Source organism: Paroedura picta, chromosome 2 (assembly GCF_049243985.1).
Source record: "Paroedura picta isolate Pp20150507F chromosome 2, Ppicta_v3.0, whole genome shotgun sequence".
Taxonomy (NCBI): Eukaryota; Metazoa; Chordata; class Lepidosauria; order Squamata; family Gekkonidae; genus Paroedura; species Paroedura picta.
In genome coordinates, this window is record NC_135370.1 from 184393200 (window position 1) to 184413115 (window position 19916).

A 19916-nucleotide genomic window follows, 5' to 3' on the forward strand; every position below is an offset into this window, starting at 1 on the left:
TAAATTAACATATTGAGCATGCTTTTGTCAGATCTGTATCGTTGCCCCAGTAGAAATCTGCAGCTGGTTGCGCTTAATTAAGCAGGAAACATGGAACGATCATCTCTACTGCCCTTGAAAGCTCCTCTCAATTTTCATAGCGATCAATAGCTTGAATCCAGGATGGGGCAAAGAAGGAGGGCAGGATGCTGTTTCTGTTGGCTGCAGAGGAGAGGACACGCAGTAATGGGTTTAAACTACAGCGATATAGGCTAGATATCAGGAAAAAGTTTTTCACAGTCAGAGTAGTTCAGCAGTGGAATAGGCCGCCTAAGGAGGTGGTGAGCTCCCCCTCACTGGAAGTCTTCAAGCAAAGGTTGGATGCTTTAGGATGCTTAGTTTCTGGAGAATTCTTTGCCCGCTACCTCTTAGATGTGCAGCTTTCCTAGTTTGCTTCGTCTCCCATATGAGAAAAAAATGCAATACAGGTGGAGGACTTAGGGGGTGGGGCCAGCCTTTCTCAGCTTTTTTACCACTGAGGAACACCTGAAATGTTCTTCAGGCTTCTTGATCGTGCAGAATATGGTTGGGAAGCAGAGCTGTGGACATGTCCACCCAAGGCCCTTCCCCTCCCCATCCCCTCCAGGCCCATCACTGGCCATTTTTATAAGGGGGTGAGTAGGTCTACATGATCCTATATTTTCATATCTCCCGATGTATGACAAATTTTTGAAATCTGTAAAAAATTACCTCCCACCTATTCAGGAAAACCCTCCAGGCCATCAAGAGACCCCAGGGTTTCACAAAACCCTGGTTGAGAGAGCCTTGTCTAGGGCTTCTCTAAAAGGTGGGAAAAGTCTTGGCTATCTGGTGGACCCCCTGCTGTGTGATTGGAGCTCCGTCACAGAGGGCTTGGTCAAGATAACACTTTAGGAGCTGGGCTGATGGTGGCAGACAGAAGGGCCTTCCCAGGAGTGGCCCCAGAATGCCGATATCTGTCACATGGCCGGTCCATCTGACTTCTGCTCTCTTGGCTTTGGAAAGTGAGGATTTAGTGGCTTTGGCATTTAATGCTGTCAAATTTTCAAGCCGTGGCTTGAAGAGGGGGAGATCTTGTCAGATCTGGGATCTTGTCAGTCTGGGAAACGAAGCAGAGTCGGCTTAGCATTTGGTTGGAAGAGCGCAATGGCGGACTGAAGTCACTACCCAGAGTAAGGCAATGGCAATCTTCCCCTGACCGCCCCATGGGACCACCTGAAAACCGATGGCACTTTTTCTACGTGATTATCCATATTATTATTTTTTTAATTCAGTGCATGTCCAGCGGGAATTAAACTCTGGTTAAAAATGCAGGATTAAAATAGTCCTGGGAGGGGTCCTGGGCCTGTTCCGCACACACAGGATAATGCGCTTTCAATGTGCTTTGGCAGCTGGATTTTGCTGTGCGGAACAGGAAAATCTACTTCTAAGGTGCATTGAAAGTGCATTATCCTATGGGTGCGGAATAGGCCCTGGTTCCATGAGAAAGCCTTTATTCTGCGTGTCGAAGGTCCCTGGTTCAGTCCTCGGCATCTCCGCTTGAAGGGTCATGGGAAAGACCCCCACTTCAGAGCCATCAGAGGATCATGCTGATACTTACAGACAAAAGCCGGAGGGGGCGGGGGGGTTATCTGAGTGGAATGCAACTTCCTGGGTTTACCCCTCAGGGCAAGCTGTCGATGCGGGCGGGCACAGCAACCAGTATATTCAGCCCAAAATCCCACCCTAGCCCTTCCGACCGAGCCAGACCCACAGAGATTCTCGGGTGGGCGAAATCACTCCAGAGCTGGGGCGCACTGGGTGGAAGGGGGGCTCCCGAACCTTCATCGTGCAGCTCCAGAGGTCCTCGGCTCCTCCCTCTCTGGCTCCTCCCCCCCATTGTCTGGCGGAGAGCCCTGGGGCCAGTCCGTGGAGCGATGGGCAGATGGAGAGTGAGATGCTGGGAGGGTCCATGAGGGCTCCATCAAGGGCAGATTAGGCTGCCGGGCAAGTCCTCCTCGTAATTGGAAGAGGTTCCCTCTGCCGAAACCCTTGGGAGGGATGATTCCCTGATGGACACTTGTTTGTTTGTTGCTTCCTCCTCTCCTCTCGGGGGCTGTTCCTTGAGTTGGGCCAGAGAATAGATGCACTGGAGAGAGTCTTGGCACAGAAGTCTCCTCTGACTTCTTTCCCACCTTGGGGGCCGGGCTGGTTAGCTGGGCAGGCCAGCCGAGGACAAGACTAGGAGCGGCCAGCAAAGGCAGGGGCTCCCCCCCCCCCCAGATCCAGCACGGTGGTCTGCCTGGACACGAGTGGGAGGCACCCTGGACAGAATTGCACAGAATTGCCCATGAGGGATGATGAGACTCGTCTGCGGAATTCCTGAACGGCCCTCCTGGTCACGCTCCTCGCCGCTCACTGGCAGAGCAGGTGCTAAACACCTGTCAGGCAGGTTTTGATGGGCAGCAATTCTGTGAAAGTTGAAAAGGTTTGCGTTTCAGGAGGCCGTTCACTTCCCCGCCCTGAATGGCTCTGTCGTGCGCCGGGACCCTTTTGAGCTGCAAGAAAATTGAGCTGCCACAGGAGACAAGCGGGTGAAATGGAACAGGCACATTTTCCTGCCTCCTTTTAGCGGGGCTCCCCTTTCCGATCGGAAGAATCAGGGTCTTCTCTGAATGTTATTATGGGGGGAGCAGGTCTATCCAATCTCCAGTTATCCCTGCCTTCCCTTTCAGAGGGAACTGTTGACCACAGGGGGATACAGGATGCTGGGCTAGGCCTCAGTCTCTAATAGAGTAGGCTGCCTAAGGAGGTGGGGAGCTCCCCCTCACTGGCAGTCTTCAAGGAAAGGTTGGATACACACTTTTCTTGGATGCTTTAGGATGCTTTGGGCTGATCCTGCATAGAGCAGAGGGTTGGACTAGATGGCCTGTAGGGCCCCTTCCAACTCTATGATTCTGTGATTCTAAGTCCTGTTGTGGCCCCTTAAGAAGAACTGGCTGGCCACTTCATGAGAAAGCAGGCTGGGCTGGATTGACCATTGGTCTGATCTAGGAGGACTGATCTTCTGATATTCTTAGGAAGGCCTGTAAGTGCCGCCCAATTCTAGGACTCTAAGGAGGAAGTGACCAGTTAACAGGGCTGTGGCACCAAAAGGACCAATTTGAGCTTTTATTTATTCCTTTTATTTATTCAGACTCTTTCCGCGCCCTTTCTGCTCAGTGCGGCATACACTGAAAACCACTGTATGAAAATCAAAGTATAAACAATAGGCCAAATTCTCCATTACACAGAAGCCGAGCCTTTCAACGCTGGTCAGATCAAACCTCTAAGGACAAGCCCGGGGGAGTCAGCACTTGGCTTTCTCCAGGAAACACCCGGGCCGTTTGCGTCCTCTTTGCAGCTCTCATTTGGGGAGAAGGGAAGAAAGAGAGAAGCGGCTTCTCTTCTCCCCAAAAGCGCTGTTTGCAAAGGAGTCCGCCTTTCTGCATCTGTGCTGCAGCAGACGACGACGGAGACACATGAAATGCCCCCTCACCCACCCATGGCGCAGCCAGGCCTTATGCGGGCATAGAACTGGCCAATGGAAGGAGGGCGGGTGTCTCTGTGCCCAGGGATTCTTTGGTGGGGTCAGCAGCTGATATTTGGGGTTAGGGTATGACCTGAGGCCCGCTAGTTGACGGCCACGGGGACAGCCTCTGACACGGACTCGCCGCGCACCCAGGGAAGCGGGGCTGACAAATCGTAAACAGGACTGTGGCAGTGGCGGATCAGGGCCCCTTATGTTGGCATGTAATTGAGAAAGGCATGACAAGAAGCCACGAGGTCTGAGAAGCCGCATGGCGGTGGGGGCTCGAAAATGAGCGGGAACACGGACGTGAGAGAGAAGGACCTTCTTGGGCTGCACACCTCTGGGGGCTTGAGTGGTTGTTGTTCCCAACACAACGTTACAAGGTGCTCCTCAGCTAAATGACCTTCCTCCGGAACAAGGGCCAGCCTCGTTTATCACCGGGGGGGGGGCGTGGGTATTTACATCCCAGCTCTACCCAGGACGTCCGTGAACATGTAGTCCTTTCCATGCCCCAGCTTGGTTGGTTTATGCCTCCTTTAGAACACTTTTTGGAGCCTGTGGACCCCTTTGCAGTTCTGACTCACGGCGGTTGGCACGTGCACAAAATGGCTGCCATGGGGGATTAAGCCCAGCATGAAGTGTTAGGGGGTAAGGATTACACACACACACACAGACACACAAATAAATAACTCTTCCGTATTTCTAGCAAAGGCTCTGTTTAACTGCTTAACTCTGTTTAACTCGACCAGGGCCAGGGCCTCTTCGGTCCTGGCCCCTACCTGGTGGAATGAGCTCCCGGAGGAGCTGCGGGCCCTGGGAGAGCTCTCAGATTTCCTCAGGGCCTACAAAATGGAGCTCTTCCGCCTGGTCTATGGTTGAACTCAATGCTAGTGCTCGTGGAGGGTCAGATGGAAGGTGGGCTCCCCCCCGGGTGGGCTTCCACGCTGGTCCACCAGCATGGCTGGTTGTCACACTCCTTTCTTTGCCACTCTGGCTGTTAGTGGGAGCTGTCAAGATAGAGCGTTAATGATTTCCGCCATACAGGTTGGTATTTTTCTGTAATTTTATGGGGTTTTAATTGGGAATTGTATTATTGTTTTGAACTTTGTAGGTAACCATCACCGGCCGGCCTGTCTGAGAGTGACAGGCAATAAATCCAATAATAAAAATATTATGATAACTGTGATTTAAACTGCATGGTCAGAAGGCAAGCTCCATGTAGCCCTTCCTACTTTTTAAGCAGGCCCCAGGAAAGGGGTTGGTTGGCGCCGCATTAGAGGCAGACGATTCTGGAGTGGTCTCCCGGTATATATGTGAGAATGAGTGCTTCCTCGGCTTCAAGACCCAGTTGGATAAGCATCTCCAGGCTATTGTCTGCTGCTTGGCTGTTTCGTGTCCTTGGGGTGTTTCCCTTCCCTCTTGAATGGCAGGCGAGGAGGGCTCAGGGCCACCGACGACACACGAGGTGCCAGCAGTAAAGCCGGCCAAAAGCAGCTTTCACCATCGGACTCGCCACTTAAATATCGAAATGAAATCAACAGCCCAGTAGCCAAACAGCCCCTGGGACCGAAAACAACCAAACGCATTTTGGAATGCGATGGTGTTGGGGGCCCCTGAAAAGAGGCAGTGCAGAAAGGGACCTCCCTCCCGTGGGCAGCCAGATCCAGAAGCGAGCGGCTGGGCTTAGCTCCGTGCCTCTTTCAAATATTTGCAGGCCGTAAAAGGGCTAGTGATGAGTTTGCAAAGCTGTCAATCCTGTCCCTTTCTTGTCGTGTCGTCCGCAGGCCGGCCACGCGCGCTGGTGGGAGCAGGAGATAGCTGTGAACGGGAAGATCCAGAAGGGGGAACTGATGACCTACAACCTGACGGAGCTGATCAAGCCGGAGGCGTACGAAGTGCGGCTGACGCCAGTCACCATTTTTGGAGACGGCGACTCGACCATTCGCGTGATCAAGTACAGTGGTAAGAAGCCTTCCTTGAAGCCTTCCTTTTTTTTGAGAAGGGATATGCCCCACGTTAGTACTTGGCCCCACATTAGTGCCCAGGGGTGGCCCACATTAGTACTTGGGTGGGAGACGTCCCCCCTCCTCCCTGACTTACCCGCTGCCAGATGCCCAGAAGGGGACGTAAGGAGGAGGAGGAGGAGGCCGTGGTCAGGGAGAACCTGTGATTGGCCCTCAGTGGGGGAGTGCCCACTCTCTATTAGTGGAACTTATTTGTTTGTTTGTTTGTTTATTTATTTATTATTTTTATTGACCACCACTTCCAAAGCCTTGTGGTGGTTTACAAAATCCAGCTAAATACCCGTTAAAACCCATTAAAACCCCTGCTAAAACGGACTATCACAGCATCTGTACAGCACAATAGAAACAGCAAAGCAAGATGGCGGACCCCTCAACCCCCTAACTTAACTACAAGAGGGAGGAGAAAGGAGAGACAATTGTTGGCAACAGGGGGATCCCACTGAGGGCCAATCGGGTGAGCTATGTGTTGTCTGTATGTCAACCCAACATTATTATGATCAAATATTAGCTTTCATATGCAAGCACGCTTCTTTGGGTACCATGAAACAAACTTACCTTATTCATTGCATATAGCTGGAGAAAGGGGGGGGGGGTAATTACCAGGAAGGTCTAGTTGCGTACGTAAGAACTTGGATGATAATACCTGAGATAGGATTAAGGCAGATAAGACCTGTAAAGATAGTAAATTAGCATACAGATACATGGCAATAAATTAGCATGCAGATCTGTAAAGAACCTGAGAATGAATTTTGAGTCCAGTGGCACCTTGAAGACCAAAAAAGTTTAGTTTCTGAGAACTGAGTGACTTAGCATGTGTCGTGAGATAAGAAGCTGATGTCTCTGTTAAGCCCAGGGTGTTCCATTGCCATAGGTGTTGCTGTTGTTGTTGTTGTTAGTTGCGAAGTCATGTCCGACCCATTGCGACCCCATGGACAATGATCCTCCAGCCTTCCTGTCCTCTACCATTCCCCGGAGTCCATTTAAGTTTGCACCGACTGCTTCAGTGACTCCATCCAGCCACCTCATTCTCTGTCGTCCCCTTCTTCTTTTGCCCTCAATCGCTCCCAGCATTAGGCTCTTCTCCAGGGAGTCCTTCCTTCTCATGAGGTGGCCAAAGTATTTGAGTTTCATCTTCAGGATCTGGCCTTCTAAAGAGCAGTCAGGGTTGATCTCCTCTAGGACTGATCGGTTTGTTCGCCTTGCAGTCCAAGGGACTCGCAAGAGTCTTCTCCAGCACCAGAGTTCAAAAGCCTCAATTCTTTGACGCTCGGCCTTCCTTATGGTCCAACTTTCGCAGCCATACATTGCAACTGGGAATACCATAGCCTTGACTAGACGCACTTTTGTTGGCAGGGTGATGTCTCTGCTTTTTAGGATGCTGTCTAGATTTGCCATAGCTTTCCTCCCCAGGAGCAAGTGTCTTTTAATTTCTTTGCTGCAGTCCCCATCTTGGAGCCCAGGAAAATAAAATCTACAATACCTTGTAATTCAGCAGCCTCCTGTTCCAGACTTTCAGAAATTGCTTTGCAATAAAGTAGCTATTTTGAGGTCTCCCACTCAGGACCCCGGGAAGCTGAAGTTGAAATGTTCTGTTTTGTGATTCTTGATGTCAGATTTGTGTCCATTAATCCTTGGGTGTAGAGTTTGCACAGTTTGTCCCATATAAGGAAAAGAAGGGCATTATTGGCATTTAATAGCATAGACAATGTTAGAAGATGATCAGGTGAATGAGCCTGAGGTGGCGTAGTTGATGTATTTAGACCTTGGTGGAGTTTTCTGGGATGTTGTGGCAGCAAAGTTGACATCTGGATTTAGTGCATGCTCTGGTACCAGGGTCCATGTTCAGATTAGAATCATAAAATCATAGAATCATAGAGTTGGAAGGGGCCATACAGGCCATCTAGTCCAACCCCCTGCTCAACGCAGAATCACCCCTAAGCATCCTAAAGCATCCAAGAAAAGTGTGTATCCAACCTTTGCTTGAAGACTGCCAGTGAGGGGGAGCTCACCACCTCCTTAGGCAGCCTATTCCCCTGCTGAACTACTCTGACTGTGAAAACTTTTTTCCTGATATCTAGCCTATATCGTTGTACTTGAAGTTTAAACCCATTACTGCGTGTCCTTTCCTCTGCAGCCAGCAGAAACAGCATCCTGCCCTCCTCCAAGTGACAACCTTTCAAATACTTAAAGAGGGCTATCATGTCCCCTCTCAACCTCCTTTTCTCCAGGCTGAACATTCCCAAGTCCCTCAACCTATCTTCATAGGTCTCTTGGTCCCTTGGCCCCAGATCATCTTCATCGCTCTCCTCTGTACCCTTTCAATTTTATCGACGTCCTTCTTGAATTGAGGCCTCCAGAACTGCACACAGTACTCCAGGTGTGGTCTGACCAGTGCCATATAAAGTGGGACTATGACATCTTGTGATTTTGTTGTGATGCCCCTGTTGATACAGCCCAAAATGGCATTTGCCTTTTTTACCGCTGCATCACACTGCCTGCTCATGTTTTAGTTTACAATCCACAAGTACTCCAAGGTCTCGTTCACACACAGTGTTAAAGCTGATATCTCTTTAGATGTTGTATTGTTGTGGGTGAGAATTTGTTTGAGAAATAGCCTTCTTCCTGATGCTACAGGAGGAACCTGCTTTAAGCAGGGGGTGGGACTAAATGGCCTCCATGGCCCCTTCCCACTCTGGGATTCTAGGAGTCTAGTCCAGCAGTGGAAGGGGCTGCCTAAGGAGGTGGGGATCTCCCCCTCACTGGCCGTCTTCAAGTAGCGGCTGGACAGATCCTTCTCCTGGATGCTGGAGGCTAATCCTTCACTGAGCAGGGGGTGGGACTAGATGGCCTGCATGGCCCCTTCCCACTCTAGGATTCTAGCAGTCTAGTTCATCCATAGAAGGGGCTGCCTAAGGAGGTGGGGAGCTCCCCCTCACTGGCCCTCTTCAAGCAGCGGCTGGACAGATCCTTCTCCTGGATGCTGGAGGCTGATCCTGCACTGAGCAGGGGGTGGGATTAGATGGCCTGGATGGCCCCTTCCCACTCTAGGATTCTAGGAGTCTAGTTCAGCAGTGGAAGGGGCTGCCTAAGGAGGTGGGGAGCTCCCCCTCACTGGCCATCTTCAAGCAGCGGCTGGACAGATCCTTCTCCTGGATGCTTGAGGCTGATCCTGCCCTGAGCAGGGGGTGGGACTAGATGGCCTGCATGGCCCCTTCCCACTCTAGGATTCTAGGAGTCTAGTTCAGCCATGGAATGGGCTGCCTAATGGGGATGTGGGGAGATCCCACTCACTGGACGTCTTCAAGCAGCGGCTAAACAGATCATAGAATCATAATATCACAGAGTTGGAAGGGACTTCCTGGGTCATCTAGTCCAGCCCCCCACACAGTGCAGGGCACTCCCAACCCTCTTGCTCCTCGCAGAATCAGCCTCTCCGTGAAATGGTTTCTTGCATGGGTAGCTTGCATAGATTTACTGCCAGATATCTCCATGCCAATTCACTGCCTTCACAGGTCTTCCTGGCCTTTATTGAATCTCAGCTATACTGACCCAGTTCCTTTTGCATGCAACTAGTTGCCCCATGCACTTCAGCTCCACACTCTCTTTCTTCCTACATTTCGTGGTTGAGGGAAATTTGTTTCCTTGTATCTGAGGAAGTGGGCTCACCCAGGAAAGCGAATACCTTGAATAAACCTTTGTTGGTCTCTGAGTTGAGAACACAAGTGTCTCTCTGATATGGTGTGCACAGTTAGTCCCTCTAGGCCGGTCCTGTCTGAGCTGACCAACAGTGGCTCTCCAGGGCCTCAGGAGACTAACTTTCATATCTCCTCCTACCTGGTCTTTTGTCCCTGGAGATCATAGAAATATTGAAGAATCATCGAGTTGGCCATATAGGCCATCGAGTCCAACCCCCTGCTCAACGCAGGATCAGCCCTAAGCATCCTAAAACATCCAAGAAAAGTGTGCATCCAACCTTTGCTTGAAGACTGCCAGTGATGCCAGCGATCACACCTGGGTCTTTCTGCATGCCGAGCAGATGCTCAGCCATTGAGCCAGGGCTGCCCTCTGCCCCTGGAGACACTTCCTTTCCACTCCCCTCTCCTAGCTAGGATTAGTCCTGGTTTTGGAGCCCAGCTGAGACGCAAGTGGCTGTTTCCTCTGCACCCACATCTGTATTATGAAGCCAGTAGAGGGGGGGGGGCTCCGTTCCTGAAAGGGGGAGACCTGGATTTCAATCGCTTTGGGGAAAATCCCTCACCAGAAGCTACTGAGAGCAGAGTCGGAGAACAAAAGTCCTCCCGTGAACTGGGGACCGGCACAGAGACCTTGCAGTGGAAGTCGGGAGGCGAGGAGCACATGGAAATGTAATTAATTTTATAAATAGCACATCAGCCTTCGTCATCCACCGCCTGCAAATGCCAGAAATGAATCCATTAGCACCAAGCCGTGCCAGGAAATTTAATTGACACTTCCCCGCAGCTGGAGAGGTGGCAGGAGGCTGGCAGCGGGTGGGGAGGGGGGAGTTGGCAACCCAACGCGAGCCTGGCAAGGCGGCCTGTGACGGAAGGAGCCCCGTGGGAGACGGCGGGGGTCGGAGGCCCGGTAGGCTGCCGGGAAAGGCCCAAAGGCCCGCCGAGAAGGTCCTTTGGTGGCTCCAGTTGCACCTTGGTCTGCCGGGTCCCCTTGGGCCACTAGCAGGGATGGGAAGAGGGGAAGGTTGCCAGATCCAGGTCTGGAAACGGCTGGAGATGAAGGGAAGGAGCTCGGGGGACATCAGTGGGGAACAATGTGACAGAGCCAACCCTCCAAAGCAGCCGTCTTCTCCTGGGGAACCGACCTCTGCGCTCTGGAGATGACCTGCAGTCCCAGATATCTCATGGTCCCACCTGGCTTTTAGCATCCCCTGCAGCAAAGCCTTCAGCAGGAAGTGGCGTTTCCCAAGGGCTCCTTGGTGAATGGTGGAGGACAGGAAGGCCTGGAGGATCATTGTCCATGGGGTCGCGATGGGTCGGGCACGACTTCGCACATAACAACAACAACAACAACAACAAGGGCTCCTGAGCATACTTCACAGTTGTGGGGAAAGAAAAGAATAGTTGGGTGTTATACCCCAAAAGAGTCTCAAAGGGGCTTCCAGTCGCCTTCCCATTCCTCTCCCCACAACAGACACCCTGTGAGGTGGGTGAGGCTGAGAGAGCCCTGAGATTTCTGAAGAAGAAGAAGAAGAGTTGGTTCTTATATGCCGCTTTTCTCTACCCGAAGGATAGTCAAAGCGGCTTCCAGTCACCTTCCCTTTCCTCTCCCCACAACAGACACCCTGCAAGGTGGGTGAGGCTGAGAGAGCCCTGAGATTACTGAAGAAGAAGAAGAGTTGGTTCTTAGATGCCACTTTTTTCTACCCGAAGGAGTCTCAAAGCGGCTTCTAGTCACCTTCCCTTTCCTCTCCCCACAACAGCCTCTCCCCTGTGGGGTGGGTGAGGTTGAGAGAGCGCTGCTATCACTGCTCGGTAAGAACAGTTTTATCAGTGCTGTGGAGCCCAAGGTCACCCAGCTGGCTGCATGTGGGGGAGGAGTGGGGAATCAAACTGCGCTCACCAGAGTAGAAGTCCATGCTCCTAGGTCAGCTGGATCATCTAAGAACCAAGTCTTCTTCTTCTGCTTCTTATCTGGCATGCCAGGTTCGATTCTGTGCTCCCCCACATGCAACCAGCTGGGTGACCTGGGGCTTGCCAAGGCACTGATAAAACTTGTCTGACCGGGCAGTGACATCAGGGCTCTCCCAGGGACTGGGGTTCCTCCAGCTCATGGCCGGCACTGAAAGGAACATCCCAATTAGCTCTTAAACAAGCCAAGAGGTCAACCCCAGGCCATTGCCAGAGCTGGGAGTGGACAGAAGCAAGCCATGTAATCAAGATGTCATTCAGGGAGTTTAACAGTCGCAAGATCCACTCCAGGGACGTCAGAAGACTCAAGGCTTGTTGGCGGAGGCAGGTTGTCGCAGGGTGATGCATGTCACTTCCACGGTTCTTCCCATTTGCCTTTGGCCTGGAGGTGCTTCTGCAGTCCCCCTGAGCCAGAATCTTGCAAACAACCCTGGGTGTGCAGGCGAGCAGACCTCCACCTCTCCCCGAGCTATCCCCTAAGCCAGGGGTAGTCAAACTGGGGCCCTCCAGATGTCCATGGACTACAATTCCCAGGAGCCCCTGCCAGCATTCGCTGGCAGGGGGCTCCTGGGAATTGTAGTCCATGGACATCTGGAGGGCCGCAGTTTGACTACCCCTGCCCTGAGCTTCTGGGAACGGGGAGTCAGAGCTGTCAGCATATGAAGACGGTCTAATTGCCTCCAGGTGAGCATTACCCATCTCAAAGGCCTGGCTGTGTGTTTCTGGCTGGGCTGATTCATTTCAGGTGCCTTCCTGCCTGCCTCCAGAAGCTCTCAGTGCTGACAGGAGGGTCAAGGCATAGAGGCTGTGGGTCTTCCCCCCCCCCCCCACACACACACAGACAGAGACACACACACGCTATGCACCTGGCTTCACCCCTCCTTTCCTTCTGGCAGGCCTCTGAGTGCCAATCCAACGAGGGCAGGAGGTCTGAGTGGCCAGGTTGCATGGTCCTGGTGCTGGTTCTCTGGCTGGCTTGTGGGAATGCGTCAGTCGGGTCCCGTTCAGGGGACACTGCTGGTCCCGGGGGCCGCCTCTGTGTCTTGCTGGGGTCTGCTGTTGTCGTGGCGGCAATTTGTCTGCTCACATTGTCAGCCGTCTTCCGGATTCTTGATCCGATGCCAGCTGGAAGCAGCACGGGGAGCTTTCCGTGCCGAAAAGTGTGACAGAAACACATTAAGACCTAAATAGAATCCGCGGGAGTAAACGGAAATAGTTTCTGCCTAGCCCGGGATGCTGCCAGGCTCAATCGGTGCTGAGTCCGGAAACAAGGAGAGCCGGGCAGGATCTGAGGGCTGCAAGGAATCCATGGAAGGCCCCAGCTCTTCTGCCCTGGCCAGGACACCGCAGAATAGAAAAGGGGCTTCCTGGATCAGGCCGGCAGGGTCCGTCCTGTCCAGCATCCAGTTCCTCTAGAGGCCAACAGCAGGAGGCCAACGCTTTCCCCTGACAATAAAATAGGAAGACCCCTAATGGATCAGACCAGGGAGTGTCCCCCTAGTCCAGCATCCTCCTCCCTCGTGCACTCGTATTTTTGGGAGCAAGAACTGGCTCAGGCCACATCAGTTCTCTCGTAGAGTGGGTGCAGTTTGGTCCCTAGTGACCGATCTGTGGTGTGTCAGTGGTTAGGCAGAGTAGCGTGTGGTTCTCTGATTCCAACAATCACATGCTGGGTTCCCTGGCTGCCTCCCCCCACTCTCCCATGGCTCCAGACCCCTCCCTGGAACCATCCACGTCTTGCGGTATCCAAGGTTGTGCATTCATGTTCTTTCCTCACCAAGCCACCAAGTTTAGCTCCGAGAAGATTCCAGGTGCTCAAGGAGGGTTCCCCCGAATGGTGAAAAAGTAATTCTGCTGGCAAATACTGACCGTGGCTGACGGGTGACATTTTCCTACAAGGGATAATGTTTCTCCTTAGATACAAAATATGGAGAACTCCTGTATTAGATTTTTATTTATTTTATTTTTTGTATTGTAGAATTCTATCGATGTGACTTTAAAGACTTTAAAAGACTTTAAATCCATTGTGATCTGCCCTGGGTCTGCTGAGATAGGGCAGAACGAAAGTCTCTATAAATAAATCCTTGCATTCTTTCGGTCTGCCTTCAGGGAGTGTCTGGGACTTCCAGCCAAATGATTCTTTGTGTTGTGGGGTTTTTTTTAAATACTCTTTGTTTTCAGAATGGGGAAATCTGGGTTCCAATTCTCAGAGCCGCAAAAGCTTCCTGAGGGACCTTGATCTGGGGAAATTACTTAACCTTCCTCACAAGGTTGTTGTGAGGACAACATGGGGTTATTACTTGGCATTCCTTGGCAAAAGGACAGTTCCGAAAGTGATCAAATAAATAGCCTGAGTAGTCAAATAGCACTTCCTGGTGGTTTTTGAGTATAGAGCAGTGTTTCCGAACATTTAAATCCTGGGGAAAGGAGAATCTGATTGGACCAAATGAGCAAGTTGAAGATGTCATTTGGATGGATTTAGGTCAAAGCTGGCATCTCGTAGAAATAAAACTCCTGTTGAAGCCCGTGCTGGAAGGAAACTTCAGGGGAAGACCTTGACCACTGTGCTCCATTTCTTAGGCCCAACTAGCTGGCCACTGGTTGGCCACCGGGTGGAGCAGAGTGCTGGAGTAGATGAACCACCAGTCTGATCTAGCCATGTGTACTTTTGAACCGGTGTGCCTTAGTGGGTTCAGTGTCAGACAAGAGGAACCCGGAACCAAATCACCAGTCCTCTCTGATCGTTACAGGCTGCTTCGGGGCCAGTGAAATCTGCCTTAATCCTCTCCCCGAGTGTTAGTATATGGATGAAATGAAGAGAAGATACAAACACCACCTGCTTTGAGTTCCCTGGAGGAAGGGTTGGGATGAAAATGCGGGACAGAACCCAAACGTGTGATGGGAACGGGTAGCCAATTCGTACTAACTCCTGCATCTTTCCTCTCTCTTTCTTGCAGCCCCGATGAACCCTCACCTACGTAAGTATTTGAAATATCTTAATTGCTTTAGGATGAAGGGGGGGTTGCTGCTACAGTTGTCCTACTGGTAGCGATAAGTTTGGTGCTTTCCGTTCAGAGTAAGGGGAGCCTGTGGTGGAAATCTCCGTGCTGGGTATGGAAGGAGAAGTGAAGGCAAGTGAGGGCAGGAGATCCAGGGCTGCCGCTTGGCTGGATTCAGGCCGTCATACGGTGGGGGAGGAGGTCTCGGAGCGTGGGCTTCAACCTTGAACGACTAGTGGGGACATTCAGGCAGCTCTGGTGACCATGAGTTGTCCAGCCATGGTGACAGTGAGCATGGGCTCCCTCAGTGCAGAAAGGGGCCCAGTAACCTCGGCTTGCTCCTGGCAACCAGCAGTGCTGCTGGGGATTTCCTCAATTATCCAAGGGTCCGGTCTACCCTTGAGCCAAGCATATTGTGGTTATTTTCAGCTCCCAGTGGTCCATTTCTGTGGTCTGTGGTCCCCTGGTGCTCGCTAGCACCTTTTCTGGTCTCACCAAAGTGGTTGGAACCAGGCAGGGCTGGTCAAGTTTAAGGCTTTGATTCTTACCCATAAGGCCATCCACGGTTCTATCTACACTCCCTGAAGAGCATTACGCTCCACTAATACCAACCATCTAGTGGTCCCTGGCCCCAAGGAGGTACATCTGGCCTCAACCAGGGCCAGAATATTTTCATCCTTACCCCTGGTGGAATGAACTCCCGGAGCACATCCGGGCCCTGATAGAGCTAGCACAGTTCCACAGGGCCTGCAAGACAAAGCTCTTCCACCAGGCCCTTGGTTGTGAGCGATGAAAATGAACATCAAGCTTTGACCAGGCCACACGTTACCCCCCTATCATCAATATGGGAGATGTAGACCTTTGCCAATCTGACTGAGATATGGGAGGCCGATTCCAGTTTTTAGATACCCGATGCTAGATTTTTTAACCTGATGTCATTTCCTGTTATTTTGTTTTCAATGTATTTCAATTGTCTTAAACAAATTTAATTTTTAATTGCATTAATATACCATGTTGTGCACCGCCCAGAGCTGGGTTACCAGAATGGGCGGTATAAAAATCTAACAAATAAATGAAATAAATACTTCTGACTGCCTCCTAGGGGTGAGCGCTTTGGCGCGGTTCGGCCACCTTGGCGATTATCAAAGCCTGAGGCGGCCAGCACCAGTTCGGTGATCGCTGATACGGCCGAACCGCATTGAAGCGCTCGCCCCTAGATCGGATTGGTTGCATGGATAAGATCGTACTGTTTCCCCAGACTCTCCAGGGTCTCAGGCAGAGGTCTTTCCAATCACCTACTGCCTGGTCCTTTCAACTGGAGACACTGCTGGGGACTGAACTTGGTTGGCCCATTTATCTACATCCCCTCACCCACATCTTGTTTCCTCTTAGGAATGTGCAGTGGGGGCAGGGGGAATTTTCCTGCTTCAATGAAACTCAATGAAACTCAAATCAACCAAATCACTGATTCAATACATTGACAAAAATAAGAACCTGTGTTGGTTCAATATTTCAAATGTGGGAAAGTCTCTGCTTTTTATATTCTGGTTAGACCTTGTAAAAAGGAAGAGGACAGGATCCGGATCTACGTTGAGCAGGGACTTAATTTTTTTACACTACGACCACGGCTAGAATAACATTGGTAAAGGATTGGAAAATGTCGACTTTACCATTGATATTGCCTTAGTTAGACAAACTCGCAGATCTTGCAAGGATGGCTAAACTGACTAGTCAGATTAATCGAAGACGGTGAAAGAATTCCAAGATTATTATTCTGACTTTCTTGGTAAATAGAGCAAAGACTGGTGATTCATGACCTGTTGGGGAGATCTTTCTTTCTGTATTTTTGTATTTCTGTATTTCTATTTCTGTATCCTTTCTTACCATTGATGAAAATTAAAAAAAAAAATTAAAAGAAGGGGACAGAGCTTCTGGACTCAGCTGATCTGTGTTCTTCATCAGAGAAGGCCTTGTGTGCTTAGTTGTTCCTCAGAGGGAATCACTTCCAATAAAATGCCACCTAGGGAAGTTGAACGTGCCACAGCATGCACTCCCTCGGCCGTGTGAACTGTCTTTCATGGTCAAAGTACTGAGCCAACACTGGTTCTTTTTTGTTGTTGTTGTTGAATCAGCTAGCTGCCAGGCAGCTGATCCTGCTGGGAAGAGCAGTCCCACCAGGAATCAGCGGTTTGGTGCCTTGGGAGGCATTTAAAGGGGCCTTGGCTCCAGGAGGGCTGGGGAGTCAGGACACAGGGTTGATTTCTGAATAGATACACAGAATCCTGGCATATCCCCTATTGGTCAATCCGGTCTAAGCATCCGTGCAATTCCTACTTGGTAGCAGCACTAATGGCCCCGACTGCCCCGTCTCCACGGACCTCAGTACTTGGGTGGGAGGTCAGCGAGGAAGCCCATCTGTGCAATCTAGAGATCAGTCATAATTCCAGGAGATCTCCCACCCCATCCCATCCTCAAGGCTGGCTGCCCTGCTAAGTGGACAGAAACCGAGGACCTTGGCGGGGGGTCGGTAGGTTGAGACTATGGTCCACTCAGTTCTTGTTGTGTGGAAACTCGTGACCTCTTGTTGGCTTGATATAACGATTCATGTGAACGTGGTATCGATCTGTTGGCAGGAGAATTCCACTGCAGCTTTGAGGACGGGAACATTTGCTTATTTACGCAAGACGCGCAGGACAACTTTGACTGGACGAGACAAAACATTATCCTCCGAGACACCAAGTACACCCCGAACACGGGGCCCACTGCTGATAGGTCTGGCTCAAAGGAAGGTAAAGCGTGTTTGGATTGTTTACCAAGAGTTCTGGGAAAGCACAACGCCTGCCTTGGGACATGGAGTCATGTCTAGAGACGTGGGGTTCGGTTTGGATTGGCTGAACGGTCCCCGAATCAGCCTTGATTCAGGTGCAAATCAGCCGAATTCGGCCATTCCCAAATATGTTTGTGTGGCCCAAATCAACCTTGTTTGAATCACTGAGTTGTAATTTGATGCAGTGCATTGATTTGAACAGACAGCCATTTAAACTTGAAAGGGAAAGAGAAAGTGGGTGGGGGGGTTCTCTTTATCTTTTCTGGACTCTCGGGGGTGTGGGGGTTTGAGGTAGAGGCACCAGGCCTGCCAAATGGCTGCAGGAGCCTCTCCTAAAAAAACATACAAAAAAAACCCACGATTGGACTAGGACAGGGGTAGTCAAACTGCGGCCCTCCAGATGTCCATGGACTACAATTCCCAGGACTACAATTCCCATGGACTACAATTCGCTGGCAGGGGGCTCCTGGGAATTGTAGTCCATGGACATCTGGAGGGCCGCAGTTTGACTACCCCTGGACTAGGAGGTCCAATTCTAGGGGCACCCAAAGCAGGTGCCTCACCTCCAGACCTCCATTATTTCCTATGATGAGAATTTACAAACAGACCAGAGAATCTTTTTTTTTTTCCAAAAATGTATGAGCGTTTCGGATGTGTCGGCTGCATCCCGAAGCAATTTCGGCCAAATCCAACATGGCCCGAATATTTTTTTCTTGCACTTCCCTCGCTATGTCCAGTTAGAAGCCTGTGTTGTGTGTTCGATGCAGAACAGATTCAACGGGAATTGATTTCCAGTTGCTCCGGGCAAGAGGCAATGAAATGCTTCCATGCCGTTGAATCAACAGAGCCGAACAACCTGCTCCCCCCCCCCCCCCCCGTGAGCAGGGAGACGTTGCTGAGGCTGTGGGGAGGCAGCGAGGCGGAAGATATAGCCATGAGGAGGGTAGTGACTTTATCTTCCCTCACATTCTGGTTTTTTGCTTTTACTTATTTTGCTGAATCCCGGTATATGCAGCATCTTTCTTTGAAAAACACATTTACCAAATTTTTGTAACTGTGTAGGGCATTAGGGAGGTTCCCACGTTGCATTATTATTATTATTATTATTATTATTATTATTATTATTATTATTATTATTATTATTATTATTATTATTATCATCATCATCATCATCATCATCATCATCATCATCATCATCATCATCATCATTATCATTATCATTATCATTATCATTATTCATTACCCGCCACTCCCTTGCGGCTCGTGGCGGGTTACAACATTTTAAACCCCAATAAAATCCATTAAAATCCGATAACAACAACTACAGTTCCTTATTAGTTAGCAAGCTAACCTGGCAAGATCGGCTAATCAACTTCCCCCTCTTCCTACTAGCAGGTGGAGAGGGGATACTGATGGTGTCAATCCTCAATCCCAATCCCAGGTCCTGGGGGGGCATAGGTGTTAGCCTTGGCCTCAACCATAGACCTGGCGGAAGAGCTCCGTCTTGCAGGCCCTGTGAAACGATGGAAGATCTCGCAGGGCCCGCAGCTCTCCCGGGAGCTCATTCCAACAGGCAGGGGCCAGGACCGAAAAGGCCCTGGCCCTGGTCGAGGCCAGGCGTGCTTCCCTAGATTCACCTGCATTGGATTCACCTGCTCTCATCTCTGCTATTGGCCCAGGGCCCAGGTGTTATGCACCCTCAGTTTCAGGCATTGGGAGCCAGGAGTTATCCATCAGTCCTGTTTACCCTTTAAGATTAGGCATAAAAAGTGGGGTGTAGGCTCAGGCAGGCGAGCTGCATGCTCCTTGGCCAGGGTCATTATCTGATGAGAGACAAACTTACTTGGTATGTATTAATGATGTACAGTTACATCTATTTTGTACTGTTAATTTCAACTGCCTGCTAATGGTTATCAATAAAAGTTAGCATCTTTCCTATTTCCTGGTGTGCTTATTGGCTCCTGATCCCACATATCTGAGGGACCGCCTGTCACCCTATATCCTCCGCAGGGCTTTGTGTTCTGCAGGTACTGACTTGTTGGTGATTCCCGGCCCTAGAGACGCACACCTGGCCTCGACCAGGGCCAGGGCCTTTTCAGTCCTGGCCCCGACCTGGTGGAATGAGCTCCTGGGTGAGCTGTGAGCCCTGCGGGAGCTTTCTGTGTTCTGCAGGGCCTGCAAAACAGAGCTCTTCCGTCAGGTCTACGGTTGAGGATGGGGCAGTAGGGAAGATCATTGCCCCCCTGCTTTGGGTGCCCTCTGGGTGCCCCTTTGAGTGCTAATGTTATGGTTTCCTAGCACTGGGCCATGGAACATGAATGTCCCCCTCCTAGGCCACGCGATTAGATATTGGTTAGGTTTTGCCATCTGTGGTTTTTTGTTTATTGATGAATATCCTGAATGGGGATTTTATTTATTTATTTATTTATTTATTTATCATACTTCTATACCGCCCTCCCCGGAGGCTCAGGGCGGTTTACATTATAACAAGGAACCTTACATAAAACAGTCTGTAAAACATATACATCAATAACCAACAATTGCAACCAAACACAACACAGTATAACAGTAAACAGTTGTGATACAAACAGGTCCAGGGCTTGTTGATGGGATTCTGAGAGGGGTGGTTTATTGATTGAATTCTGAGGGGGGGTGGGGGGGGAGCAGGGGCCCTTGGTCGCTGTTGATTACGTCTGGTCTCGGCCAAATGCCTGATGGAGGAGCTCCTTCTTGCAGGCCCTGCGGAACTGTTTAAGCTCCGTCAGGGCCCTGATCTCTTCTGGGAGCTCGTTCCACCAGGTAGGGGCCAGAACAGAGAATGCTCTGGCCCTGGTC

General features: G+C 50.7%; 1 protein-coding gene across 2 annotated transcripts in view; it reads left to right on the forward strand.

Annotated features, from left to right (window-relative positions):
• Positions 1 to 19916, forward strand: part of MDGA2 (MAM domain containing glycosylphosphatidylinositol anchor 2) — a 413649-nt gene that overhangs the window by 361699 nt on the left and 32034 nt on the right. For both annotated transcript variants that reach the window (XM_077324137.1, XM_077324138.1), the window contains exons 11-13: positions 5353 to 5530; positions 14213 to 14233; positions 16888 to 17043. In XM_077324137.1, the coding sequence (XP_077180252.1) occupies positions 5353 to 5530; positions 14213 to 14233; positions 16888 to 17043 (355 nt within the window). The remainder of the gene's footprint in view (positions 1 to 5352; positions 5531 to 14212; positions 14234 to 16887; positions 17044 to 19916) is intronic.